At 41.6% G+C, this 12,055-nt stretch overlaps 1 protein-coding gene across 3 annotated transcripts in view; it reads right to left on the minus strand.

The window, feature by feature from the left end:
• Nucleotides 1–12,055, minus strand: part of paplna (papilin a, proteoglycan-like sulfated glycoprotein) — a 58,321-nt gene that overhangs the window by 7,998 nt on the left and 38,268 nt on the right. For all 3 annotated transcript variants that reach the window (XM_079853228.1, XM_079853229.1, XM_079853230.1), the window contains 7 exons: nucleotides 11,407–11,557; nucleotides 10,705–10,788; nucleotides 9,771–9,936; nucleotides 9,459–9,546; nucleotides 6,280–6,400; nucleotides 5,318–5,648; nucleotides 2,199–2,357 (listed from right to left, as the gene is read on the minus strand). In XM_079853228.1, the coding sequence (XP_079709354.1) occupies nucleotides 2,199–2,357; nucleotides 5,318–5,648; nucleotides 6,280–6,400; nucleotides 9,459–9,546; nucleotides 9,771–9,936; nucleotides 10,705–10,788; nucleotides 11,407–11,557 (1,100 nt within the window). The remainder of the gene's footprint in view (nucleotides 1–2,198; nucleotides 2,358–5,317; nucleotides 5,649–6,279; nucleotides 6,401–9,458; nucleotides 9,547–9,770; nucleotides 9,937–10,704; nucleotides 10,789–11,406; nucleotides 11,558–12,055) is intronic.

Raw genomic sequence — 12,055 nt, forward strand, 5'->3', positions numbered from 1 at the left:
CCTCAATCTCCTATTTATGAGGAGTTGGTAGAGGTTGTCACTCGTGCCGTGGCCAGACTCAGCATTGTTTGGCATGCCGAGAGGCAGGACATTTGTCTGGGCCTGACGTTTTTTCTCGACCTCCACACAGACGTGTCGAGATCATGGAGAAAACCATTCTCATCCCATGTCTTCGGCCCCCAGGTTTCAAACTTTTCTTATATCCTGGGGTTGAAAGAACACAGGTAAGGTGAAGCAGAAGCTTACGAGCTATCTCTCCCCTGATACGGCATTGTCCCTTAAGGCCCTGAGCCTTCCATCCAAGCAGGTCAGAATAACTTCAGATTTGGTAGGGAAGGCTTACACGGTATCCCAGTGTCTGTCCGGAAACGTAGTGGCACTAGGGGACTCATAACCTCTGAGGAGGTTCAATTTGGCTCTCATTCACTCCATTTCAATGGGGTCCTGCCCACTATGGAGGGCCCTGAGCAGGCTCTGGTTATGGAACAAGAGGTGAAGACTCTCTTGGGCTAGGATGCCATAGAACTTATTTCTCTACCCGAGAAAGAATCTGGGTTTTAAAGCTGGTACTTCATCGTTCCAAAGAAGGAAAGGGGGTTGTGTCCCATTCTAGATCTGTGCCATCTGAGTCAACGCTGAGGACTGAGTCAAAAAGCTCAAGTTCAAGAATGTTGACTTTGAAGCAAATCGTGACTCAAATCAGGTCTGAGGACTGGTTTGTCACGATAGATCTCAAGGATGCATACTTCCATGTATCCATCCTTCCACAACACAGGAAGTTCCTCAGGTTTGCTTTCGGGGGCGAAGCATACCAGTTTTGGGTTCTTCCTTTTGACCAAGCATGGTCACCCCATACTTTCACAAAATGTGGGGATGCTGCACTGGCTTGTCTGCGACTCCGGGGCTTTTGTGTGCAAAACTATATTGACGATTGGTTGATATTAGCTCACTCAGAGCACATGGTGGCTTGGCGTCGTTCTCGCTTACATGAAAGAGTTGGGGTTAAGGCTGAACGGCAAGAAGAGTGTTCTATCTCCAGCACAGAGAACCACCTTCCTAAGCGTACTATGGGATTCGATGATGATGCAGGCACATCTGTGTCCTGCTCGTATCATTCAATCCTGGGAGCCATGACCGAGTTAAAGCTAGGCCAGTCACGCACTGTCAAGCAGTTCCAAAGATTGTTGGGTTAGAAGGCAGCAGTGTCCGTCGTGATACCTTTTGGCCTGCTGTACATGAGACCCTTACAGTGGTGGCTCAAGATGGGGGGTTTTCCCAGAGGGGAAACCTGTTTTGCACAATTACCTTGATAACCTTGATTATATGGAAGAAGCTCTGGTTCTTGTCCCAGGGTCCTGTGCTGGAAGCACATTGTCGTCACAAAATGCTTATGACAGATGCTTCTCTTACATGCTGGGGGGTAATCCTAGAGGGTCGCTCGATTCTAGGTCTGTGGAGGGGTCATCATCTCTCCTGGCACATAAACTGCCTGGAGATGATGGCTGTTTTTCTGGCACTGAAAAACTTCCTTTCATATCTCTCTTGTCTAGACAGACAATACATCGGTGGTCGCCAACATAAATCATCAGGGGGCTGCGGTCCTTTCCACTTTCCACAAACTGGCACACCAGATCCTCCTGTGAGAGGATCTCCCAGAGAGAAGCACATATCCCTGGGCACCGAAATCAGGGAGCAGACATCCTGTTGAGGCAGGGGCTGAGGCCCAAGGAGTGGAGACTCCACCCCAAAGTGATGGATCTCATATGGAAAAGATTTGTGGATGGAAGGAAGTGGATGTATTCGCATTGCCAGAAACAACACACTGTCCGCTACGGTTCTCTCTCTATTGCATGCAGCTTTGCTGGGGCTGGATGCCATGGTGCAGATGTGGCCAAGACTGCATCTGTATGCATTTCCCCTGATTGCGCTGCTCCTGGGAGTTCTAGAGAGTGTTTGCCAGGACGGGGCCCGTCTCTTGCTAATAGGTTCATTTTGGCCGACCCGAGTGTGGTTCCTCTGGATCTTCTGTCTCAGGGTTATGGAAGCTGTGGGTGTGGAACTCATATTTCTTAACCAAGATGGTTGAGATCATTCTTCATGGATTGCACAATACTTTCATGTTTATCAGGTTATTTAATTTTTTTATAGTGATAAAGTGTTTATAAGCTGCTTAAATATCAAATGATGCAGGTACTCACCTGGCGAGGTCAACTAGGACACCGTCGCGTCTCCACTCGACAACAACAGTGGAGGAGGGCCGTGGGGTCACCCTGCAGGGCAATACTACCTGCTGACCAACCAGCCCCTCCACCGTGGAGGGATCCGTCTTGTCTATACTCACACCTACAGCTGTCCAACTGAAGTAAATGAGTACAGAGAGCAAGAGGAAATAGACATAGGTACAGAAACAGAGAATGGAGGGAACAGAGACAGAAGGGATGGGGTAGAGACAGATAGACATGCAGAAAAAAAGAAAGAAACAAAGAAACAAACAAACAAACAAAGAGAAGAGAACATATGACTTTATGCTGTACTATTGGGAACAGCAAAGCATTTGTTGCAGTCACCACAGCAAGCATAAAGATCAGCCTTGACCGGGCTACAGCTGGAATACAGGATCCCAAAAGAACAACACCAACCAAACATGCTGACAATTCAATCAAACAAGACCACAGGAAGAGGCTGGAGAACCTATACAGACGGAAAGGATCAAAACCTAAAAGTTAACCATTCACCCCGTTCACACAGATCTGCAAAAACTATTAAAAACGCTGTATTCTGCTGCCAGGCCAGTAGTTGGCAATGTCACTTTGTAAATAAACACTAAACGTCTATAGAATGAACACATAATACATATATGCATGAAGTCACTGTTTTCAATAATTCACGTTTTTTGTAGTTTACATGGAGACGATAATGGTATAATTTTCAAAAACTTGCCCTTTGAAACACGTTTCAAAAGTTTGCGTTTTCAGGCCCCCAAAACACCATTGTTATGTAAATAAATGGGCAAAATTCATTAAAAAAAAATCAGTTTTTAGTTGAAAACAGTGTAAATGGCCCCTAAATCTTGCGGAATTCCTTGCGGAAGTGCTCTTTAGAGACGTAAACATGATGACTAGAATTACTTGTAACATGGAAGAAATTTACTTTATTACTTGATGCTTTATTATATTTAGGACTTGATGTTAGCATTAGGATGGGGAAATAAATAAAATGCAGTCAACAGTTCAACATGTATTGTTGGCCCTGGAACATTTAGAGGAAATTATTTGCTTGATGAGCAAGTTGATCAGGCCCCAATGTCACCCCTAAATCTGATTGGTTGATTGGAATTTTGTTCCAGGACCAACAAGGATGTTGATCCATGAACACTTGGCGAAATCACAGCAAGCATAAAGGCCCCGATATACTTGCAACTTGTATGACATAATTTTGAACAAAATCAGGCCAAAATGAAGTTCGTTTTGAGTTTGTTTCAGGAGTTCAGAACAGCTTGCCAATGGGAACTCACTGGAAAAGTTCGCTCTGGCTGGTAAACACATAATAGGTGGGTGTGGCTCTGAGACTCCGCCTTCTTTGAGGTGTAAATCTTCTCCAGTTAATTTCTTCTGTTCAGTTCGTCAAGGTCAGATGCAAGTAAAAACATGAGCACAATGGAGAGCTGTTTTATAGTAGAAACGTAAGTGGTAATACTAATTTAAAACAACACTGATTTTTCATGTTTAATACTGTAAAGCTGCTGCTTTAAAACAGTCTATTATATAAAGTGCCCTGTAATAAACATGATGTGACTTTACTGGAGATCTGTATTGCAGAGCTGGCAGAGGTGGGAAATCCAGGGGCCAAAGAGTAGAAGTCCTGCCATATGTTTATTTCACCCTTGAACTCAGTCAGCTGATTTCACTAATTAGTTCTCTCTCCTGTCTGAAATAGCAAATCCAGGTGATTGGAACAAAATACTGAGGAGGACTTTTACTTTCTGAACCTGGACTTTACACCTCTGAGAGCTGGTGCAAACAAATCCACATCGCTATGATCAGATGCTTTCCTAACTGCTGTTTTCTCACCAATATCATTTTTGCTTATATTTATTTTGTTATTTTGAGAGGAAAGTGTGCAGTAGGTATTTCAAGCTTCTTTTTACCCCTAAGCAAAGAACCAAAAATAACTCCATTGTGAGTATATCAGGGCCTTAAAGGTGAGGTGTTCTACTCTACAACATTCTGTTTCACACATTTACAGTCTACTTGTATCAACATACAGCAAATTTGTAAGGGCAGGATTTGGGAGAGACACAGAGAGATAGTCAAGGATGACTGGGACCCCACAGCAGATTTTATTAATCACACTAATGAAATCATATACCACACACAGACCTGGGGATGGGAAGGGGAGGTAAACTAAAAGTAACTAAACAAAACTAAAAGCATCAGAGAAAGGAGGTTAACAGTCTGAGTCAGGGCAAATAAACCAGTCCCGAAAGCACAGCATTGTCCAACACATCACAGTGAGGGCTGTCAACTTCTATAGGGAGAGTGCATGTTGATGCAGTAGATTAGTATGATTAAGAAGCGTGAGGCAAGTCATAATACATCAAATGGCATTACACTGCATTAGAATTGCCAGACAAATGTGTTTTAGATAATGTTATGAGTGTGTACATAGGGTCCAAAATTAACTCTGGTAACAAAAACTTTCTAGTTGGCCAGTAACTTTTTAGGAACTTAACATCACACCTGGTTAAAGTCGAACTTTATGAATGATAGTATAATACTCGCTGGTTGTTGAGTGATTCCAATCAAAGACATACAAATATTGAAGTTTAATTGTCATACATTTATCTAGGATGCTTCAAGTTTTTCTTTATCGCCACTACTGCAAATGATGCCACATATATGGAATATTCCTCACATTAAGCCACCAAATAAAAAAATATGCCTTTTTACAGATAGACCAATCTAGCTTGTATATGATGGTGCGTGTGATACAATTGAGGACAAGTCTATTTTTTTATTAAAAATACAGCTTCATGACCATCAAGAATATTTACGATATTCTCACTCACCACTGGCAGATTGAAGTTAATTTTGGATCCTGTGTGTACATATGCTGAACTGCTGTTAGTGAAGCAATGCTCACTAAAAAAGCATATGCATTTAACACGCCTATGTAAGTCTCTGTGCATGTCCTGCGGACTCCTCTCTTGGCTCTTCAGCAGGGCGTGAAGGGAAGACAGCAAAAGAGAACTTGCAGGGGCTTGGGATTGGGCCTGGGAGAGGAGTAGAGTGATCCAGGGCTAGTTGGATAATCTTACCTGGCAGCTGGGCTGCTCTGCTGCATGGCACTGTGGGCCAGTCGGTGAGCCCGGTGCCCATGGGTCGCACCGCTAGAACTGAGATTGATACGTGTAGGGAAGCGACGTCCACTGTGCTGCAAGACATGCGCCTGGTCCCGCTGGCTTAGCTCCGATCTCAGGCACATCTTCTGGCATTCCTCCTCCGTGGCGAAGTTGTTGCTGTTGCCATGGCAGCCACCATACCAGAAGTGCATGCATTGTGAGGCAGAGCGGTTATAGTAGTAACGGGACGTCCACTGATCGCATGGCCCAACCATATGGGGTAGGTCACAAGACAGAGAACGCTGTGCTGAGGGGCAGAGGGGTAAAAGACATATGCAATATGACAATAATCTGTTCTAAAAAGTTTGATAGGTCAGTAACTTTCTCAAACACCAGAGTTGAGGTCCAACCAGGTCATTCAATTCCAAGTCAAGACCAAGACCAGAAGAGTTCCTTGGCTTTGAGTATTTCAATGTCTTGGTCTTGCTCATATTTTCATGGGGTTGGTCTTGGTCCTTTCGGACTTTCCCTTCTTCTGGTCTTGATCTTGCCTCAAACTCAACTGAGCTGGTCTTGACTTCAACCACTGGCGTAACTTTGTTTTAAAAAGTGGGTGGGACAGGAGTGTGTGTGTGTGTGTGGGGGGGGGGGGGGGTATCAATAGTACATTGACTTTAATTTATCGACATAGAACTCATGTTTAATGTGATAGTTTTATCCTTACATCTATTGTAACCCAATATATTGTTAGTACCGAGAGCCTTTGAAAATTGAAAAAATACATAGATCCTCATTTAATGTTCGTGTGTCCTAAAAGTCTGGTGGTAGAATTTTTGTTCTAAGGTTCTTGGTTCTAATCTGCCCTTGTATAGTTTTTTTAATTAATTAAATTTAAAAAATGAAAGAGAGATGATCACTTTGTCTATATTGTGACTTACTATTGGTGGGGGTGTTCAAGCACCCCTCCCCATGAGTACCACCAGCTGCTGTCACACCATCATAGCAGCAACCGTAGGTGGATGTATGGCAGTCTGTGGTTGCAGATGGTATGGTATCTGACTTTGTAGATAAAATACAAGAAACAAAAGAAACAGACAGACAAAGACAGGGCAAGACATTAGGGAATATATTTCAGAGGGTATGTGTCCAAATTTCAAATGTAAACAGCATATCATAAAGTCTGAATAATCAATGTAACCCGGTAACAAAAGTAACTCACAGTTCAACAAAAGTGGTTTCCAAGCAATAGATCCATAAAGTAGTGCCAATTAACTTTCCCAAAATAATCTTTAATAAACAAAGAAAGCTCTTAGATCTTAGAAACTCTACACTCTGCAATCTAAGAGCAAGACTGTCAAGTCAACATGACCTATATGTACCAACAAAAATAATTACAGTCAGGGAGGGCAAGACCTCAAGGAACTTAAGTAGGAGGTGAAAAGTCTGATGAAAAACTAAGCTCACTCACAGACTGTTGGACATTGAAAATCAGTAGGCCAATCTTTTCATGAACTTGAAGGGTCAAAAATAATGTGGTGAGAACATATTAGAGATCATCTTAAGGGGTAGGTTTTTTGGTTTGGTGCTGATCTGTTTGGCATACAGTCAAGCTGCTTGCTTTCTTTAAAGCCACTGTCTGCCAGCCAACTTCTCTTCCAAAGACGTATGTCATCACCCTGCTCATGGGCCATGTCCATCTGGGAGGTCATGTTCCCTTGCTGCACTGCCTCCAAAGTGTTCTCTGGGGGTTTGATCTCAGTAGTTCGGTGGTATATTATTTAGTTTCACTCCAAATGGGAGAGTGTACAGTTTTGCATTTCTCCACTGAATTTACACCTTGATGGTTTCCTGATGGCAGCTCATTGGGACCACTTCCTGTATGGTCCTGCAGGGGATATTCTGAAAAAGGTTTAGCCATGAACTTTCGATGCAATATGATGATCTGGAGCAGGGGTTTCCAATCCTGCTTCTGAAAGGCCGCCTTCCTGCAGAATTTACTTCCAACAAACCTGCCTTGAAGTGTGTAGTGACTCTGATTCACTGGGCCCCTATTGTCAATGTCCTCAGTACATTGCTCAGGCTCCAACTCTCCACAGAGTCCAACCCATGAGTCTTGTGTTGAATGTGTCTCTCACTGGGAGAGAGATGTTGGGAAACATAGGCATTAGGGCTGTATTCTCCCAGTCGATTAGTCGATTATTTGGTCGATACGTTCTGGCTCGACCAAAATTCTGATTGGTCGATTTTTTGCCGCCTTCATTTCATTCGTTTTGTCGCGTTCATTTACCGGTAATCAGTTTTGCGGTAACGTAATTTTTAGTCGATTTTTAGTCGAAAACTTCAGGACTTCAGTCGACCAAGATTTTCTTTGGTTGAGTACAGCCCTAATAGGCATGGATGCACCTTACTATTGTCTGGAGAATGCTGGGATAACAACGTCATAAAAATGTGTATATCAGAAACAGGATTGTGTGTCATTTAGTTCATATATTTTACAGCATTTGTTATTTTGTGAAATTAGTTTTTTTTATAAACCTCTAAAGTCTGTTTATTCACCAGACCTGTTCTCTTTTACTGTTCCTTGATTTTGTCTGATATGCAATGGTGTTTTTTCTGTTGCAGCTCCTAGACTGTGAAACGGGTTGCCATTGAAGATTGTGTAATGCCGGTGCTGAGCTGTCTGGACTCGGAGAGGTCTACTCTCTGAGAAAACAAAGGACTTTTCTGGAAATTAACATTTTAACTCTCTCTAGCAAAATTAGCATTCTCAGCCGAGACACAATCACACTGAGTAGATAACACCTCAGTATTGTCTTATCTGCATTTCTTTCCCTTCAATCTCTCTTACCCCCTCTCTTTTCTCCACATACTGAGATTACCCTGATCAACTGAAACTCACCCAAAAATCTATATGGTTAATGTGAACAATTACCATAAAGCACTATACATGTTTGGTATCATTTGAAGTGTCTCAGTGCAACTGGTACAATGGTCTTATCCCAATATTAGTAAACCAAATGGTACTCAAGGTTTTAGAAGATTAGAGCTACTTTGCTTACTGTGAAGGATAAGCCCTTTTCCAAGGTCTATCATGTTAATTACCTTCTGTACCCAGTAAGGTGTAATCTACCCAGGTCTGGGACCTTGATAAATGTTAATTAATTAATTCCCCCATTTGGAGGACGTTTTGTTTTGTCTTTGTCTGAGTATTTAAAGAAATGTTGCAAAAGGCTCAGCGCGATTCTGTAGTGACTTATTGTGACTTACTCTGAAATTATTAACTTTAGTAGATTACGTTACGTCAAGAGTTAAATAGAATAATCAAATGTCTAAATAAATGGTTATATACAGTAAGTAAGGGATAATGCACATCCAGCCAGTTGTTATCTCAGAATAAACCCCGGCAGGGTGATCAGAACTAGTCTTGTCTGAGAATAACATACCGCTAGATGGCGCGATTAACCAATCAGAATCAAATATTCCACAGAACCGTGTAATAAATGGCCAAAAATCAATTAGCATTCCAACCTAAATTTGAGGTTGTGATCAGATCAAAGTTTAATGGGAATAAAATTACTTTGAAATTTCTTTGAAAAGACAGAATGCACAGACAACTTTCAGCCACACCATTGGAGACAATTGAGGACCTTACAACTGAATCTGCTGACCCAGTTGATGTTTTTAAAAGACATCTTAAGACATTTATTAACATTTAAATAAGTTTTATGTTGGGTATGCTGATTTGGCTGGTTGTTTTTAGTTTAGTCTTTTATGTAATGTTTTGTGTAATTGTTTCCTTTGCTATAAACAGCACTTTGGTTTACCTTGTGGTTTTGAAAGTGCTTTATAAATAAAGTTTGAGTTTGAGTTGATTTCACAAAGAGCAGGCAAGTGAGTTATGATTGCACTCTGTGAGAGCCAAGCCGAATATGTTACCTCTACCATCATCCACCACTGACTATTGAGGACACATAATGCTTACTGTCATGAAAACTGAAGGAGCTTCTTAATACAATGGAAACAAAATGGAACAGGCAAAAACTGGACAGGAACAGCAGCTGGAACACTGTTCTGGATCATTCCAGACAAATTTGATATCAGCAAATGGAATACTCACTGCTGGAGACCAGTGTGGCCAGGAATCTGGACAGCCCTCCTTGTTGGGGCCTTGGGCAATGGTCACACCATCATGACAACAGCCGTACCTGAAAGAAGTGTTGATATGCATTTGCATTACATTTCTGGTCAAACACATAGTTGTAAGATACTGAAGTCGCATTATTCCATGTAGGACAATAAGCATTGTGCCACAAATATTGCATTGTATAGGATTTGGATTATATTGAGAAACCAGCAGATTGTTTTGTTTCAGACATATAAATGTTTCTCAGTTAGTGTCTGTAATAAACTCATCCAAGTCCGTGTGTACCTGCTCCATGTGCAGGATGCTAGGCCTTGGTCCTGGGGACAGCCTTGGCGCTGAGGTCCACTGGCTGGGGTGCTTCCATCAGGACAGCAGCCATATTGAGTCTGGCTACAGTGAAGGGTGAGAGTTGTGCCATGAGGACTGTGGACTGGATTGTTTTGATGAGTTTCTGTTGTGTTAGATAATAAAAATTAACAAGGACCTTATTAAATGTTTCCTGCAGACAAAGAGCTTCTTCATAAAAACAGAAAGTGTCTGATAAAATGTATGGGTCACTTGAATGTCATCTTTTAAACACCTTATTACAGGATCCTAAACAAATTTGATCAGATTTGTCAAATGGACAGAAGAAAAGTTTATACTTTGTAGTAATTGTGATGGCGGGAAAACCTATTGAGATTATTAACATTTAATTGTTTTTTTGCATGTGTTCATAATTTCTTTGTATGACATCCTAGCCAAAAATGATGTCTGCACAATCTGCTTACAAAATCTTTAACACATATTTATAAAATATTTTATAAAGTGTGAACATCAATTTTCCAAGGCTGGTCAACACTTTTGACCTCTACTGTATGGCAGTTCATTGACTTTCCAACTGATCTTCAAACCGTGCAGCAAAGGCAAGCAAGCTTTTATGAGGATTGCAAGCTTCCCTGGAGTTGTTCCCTGGAGCAAGTTCCCAGGAGTCTAAGACCTAAGAGTCAGTCTTAGACTTTGGTGAAAGTTGCTTTTAGCTTCTTTATAAATAGCTCCTACTCTTAAACAAGTCCTACTTTTAACTAAGAATTTTTTGACACTTAGGTCAAAGTTTAAGCCTTTTCTCAAGAGCATTTTTGAGAAGTTTTCTACAGCCCCAGATCAAGATCAGCCTTACAATGAGAAAAAAAGCCTGTTGTGTATGGATGGAAAGATGAAAACTATTACAGAAACAAACCTAGTGAGGGATCCTCAAGGACATACGGCAGGAAGCCCTGAATGGTGTTATCATAACCTGTCGGGTCCTGCATGCTGGGCACCTCTGTTCATACCAGTATATGAGAGAGAGAGAGAGAGAGAGAGAGAGAGAGAGAGAGAGAGAGAGAGAGAGAGAGAGAGAGACTTAATAAATAATCTGGATCAAACCCATTTAATCACTTTAGAGTTCTGTACATCTCTACACTAGTTGTCAAAAGTTAGGAATGAATACGATTTTTTAATGATTTTGAAAGAAGTCTCTTTTGCTGCATTTATTTGATCAAAAATATAGTAAAAACAGTAATATTGTGAAATGATATTACAATTTAAAATAACTGCTATCTATTTTAATATATTTTAAAATGTAATTTACTCCTGTGATGCAAAGCTACATTTTCAGCACCATTAACTCCAGTGTCAGTGTCACATGATCTTTCAGAAATAATTCTGTAAGAAACATAAAACTCTAAATAAGTCAGTCATGCATCATGCATCATGTTAGATGGTTATGCAGTAATTTACCTACTTATGTACCCAGAAGTGAGTTAAATATCACTATGTCCCCATTTAGATAGTTAAGTAAATATGTGTCTGTTACCATGAGTGGAGATCTTGGGAGCATATAAAAGGCCTAAAATGAATGTGCTGAGGCGCATATGGGATATGGAGAGGTGTTGTGTACCCTGAGGCCTGTAACAAGGCTGAGCGTTGCAGCTTTCAACGGTGGGAGGTTTGGGTTTGGCCTGGCACTCCTCTACCCTGTACAGGTTTCTCTGTCTGTCTGAACAGATCACCTGCCGTTCCCGCAGCCCCGAGCCACAGCTCTTAGAGCACTTGAGAGAGAAAGAGAGCAGGTAAGGTTATGCCATATATAATTAAGAGGGAGGGTGCATGCATTTCCAAAGGTTTGTCTTTACTTAAAGGCACAATATGTAGTTTTTCACCGCTAAAGGCCGCCTATTCAAAACAAAGGGAGAGTTTGATGACGCCGAGATTGAGCGCGGAATAATGGGAGTTGTTGTCTTCACATCACAGCCGGTGGAAAAGAATCCGACGGGACTCGGGCAGAAATAATATTCATGGATGAGATTATTAACGTTACTGTGGTATGAAGCAGAGCAGGGCCGAGTGCTGTGGGAGTGGAACGAGGCCGCAGGAGCGATTGCTAATGATAGACGAGCGCGACACACGGCTCGAGAGCAGTGGAGCTTTTATTATGTCGCAGACGCCTCTTCAGATTCTTCCGGTCAAGTGTATGAGGAGTAACGCATCGCTGTTTTATCATTTACATTTGTATGTTGAAAATGGTGTTATAACGTTTATCTGTGCGT

This window comes from Squalius cephalus (assembly GCF_949319135.1).
Source record: "Squalius cephalus genome assembly, chromosome: 20".
NCBI lineage: Eukaryota > Metazoa > Chordata > Actinopteri > Cypriniformes > Leuciscidae > Squalius > Squalius cephalus.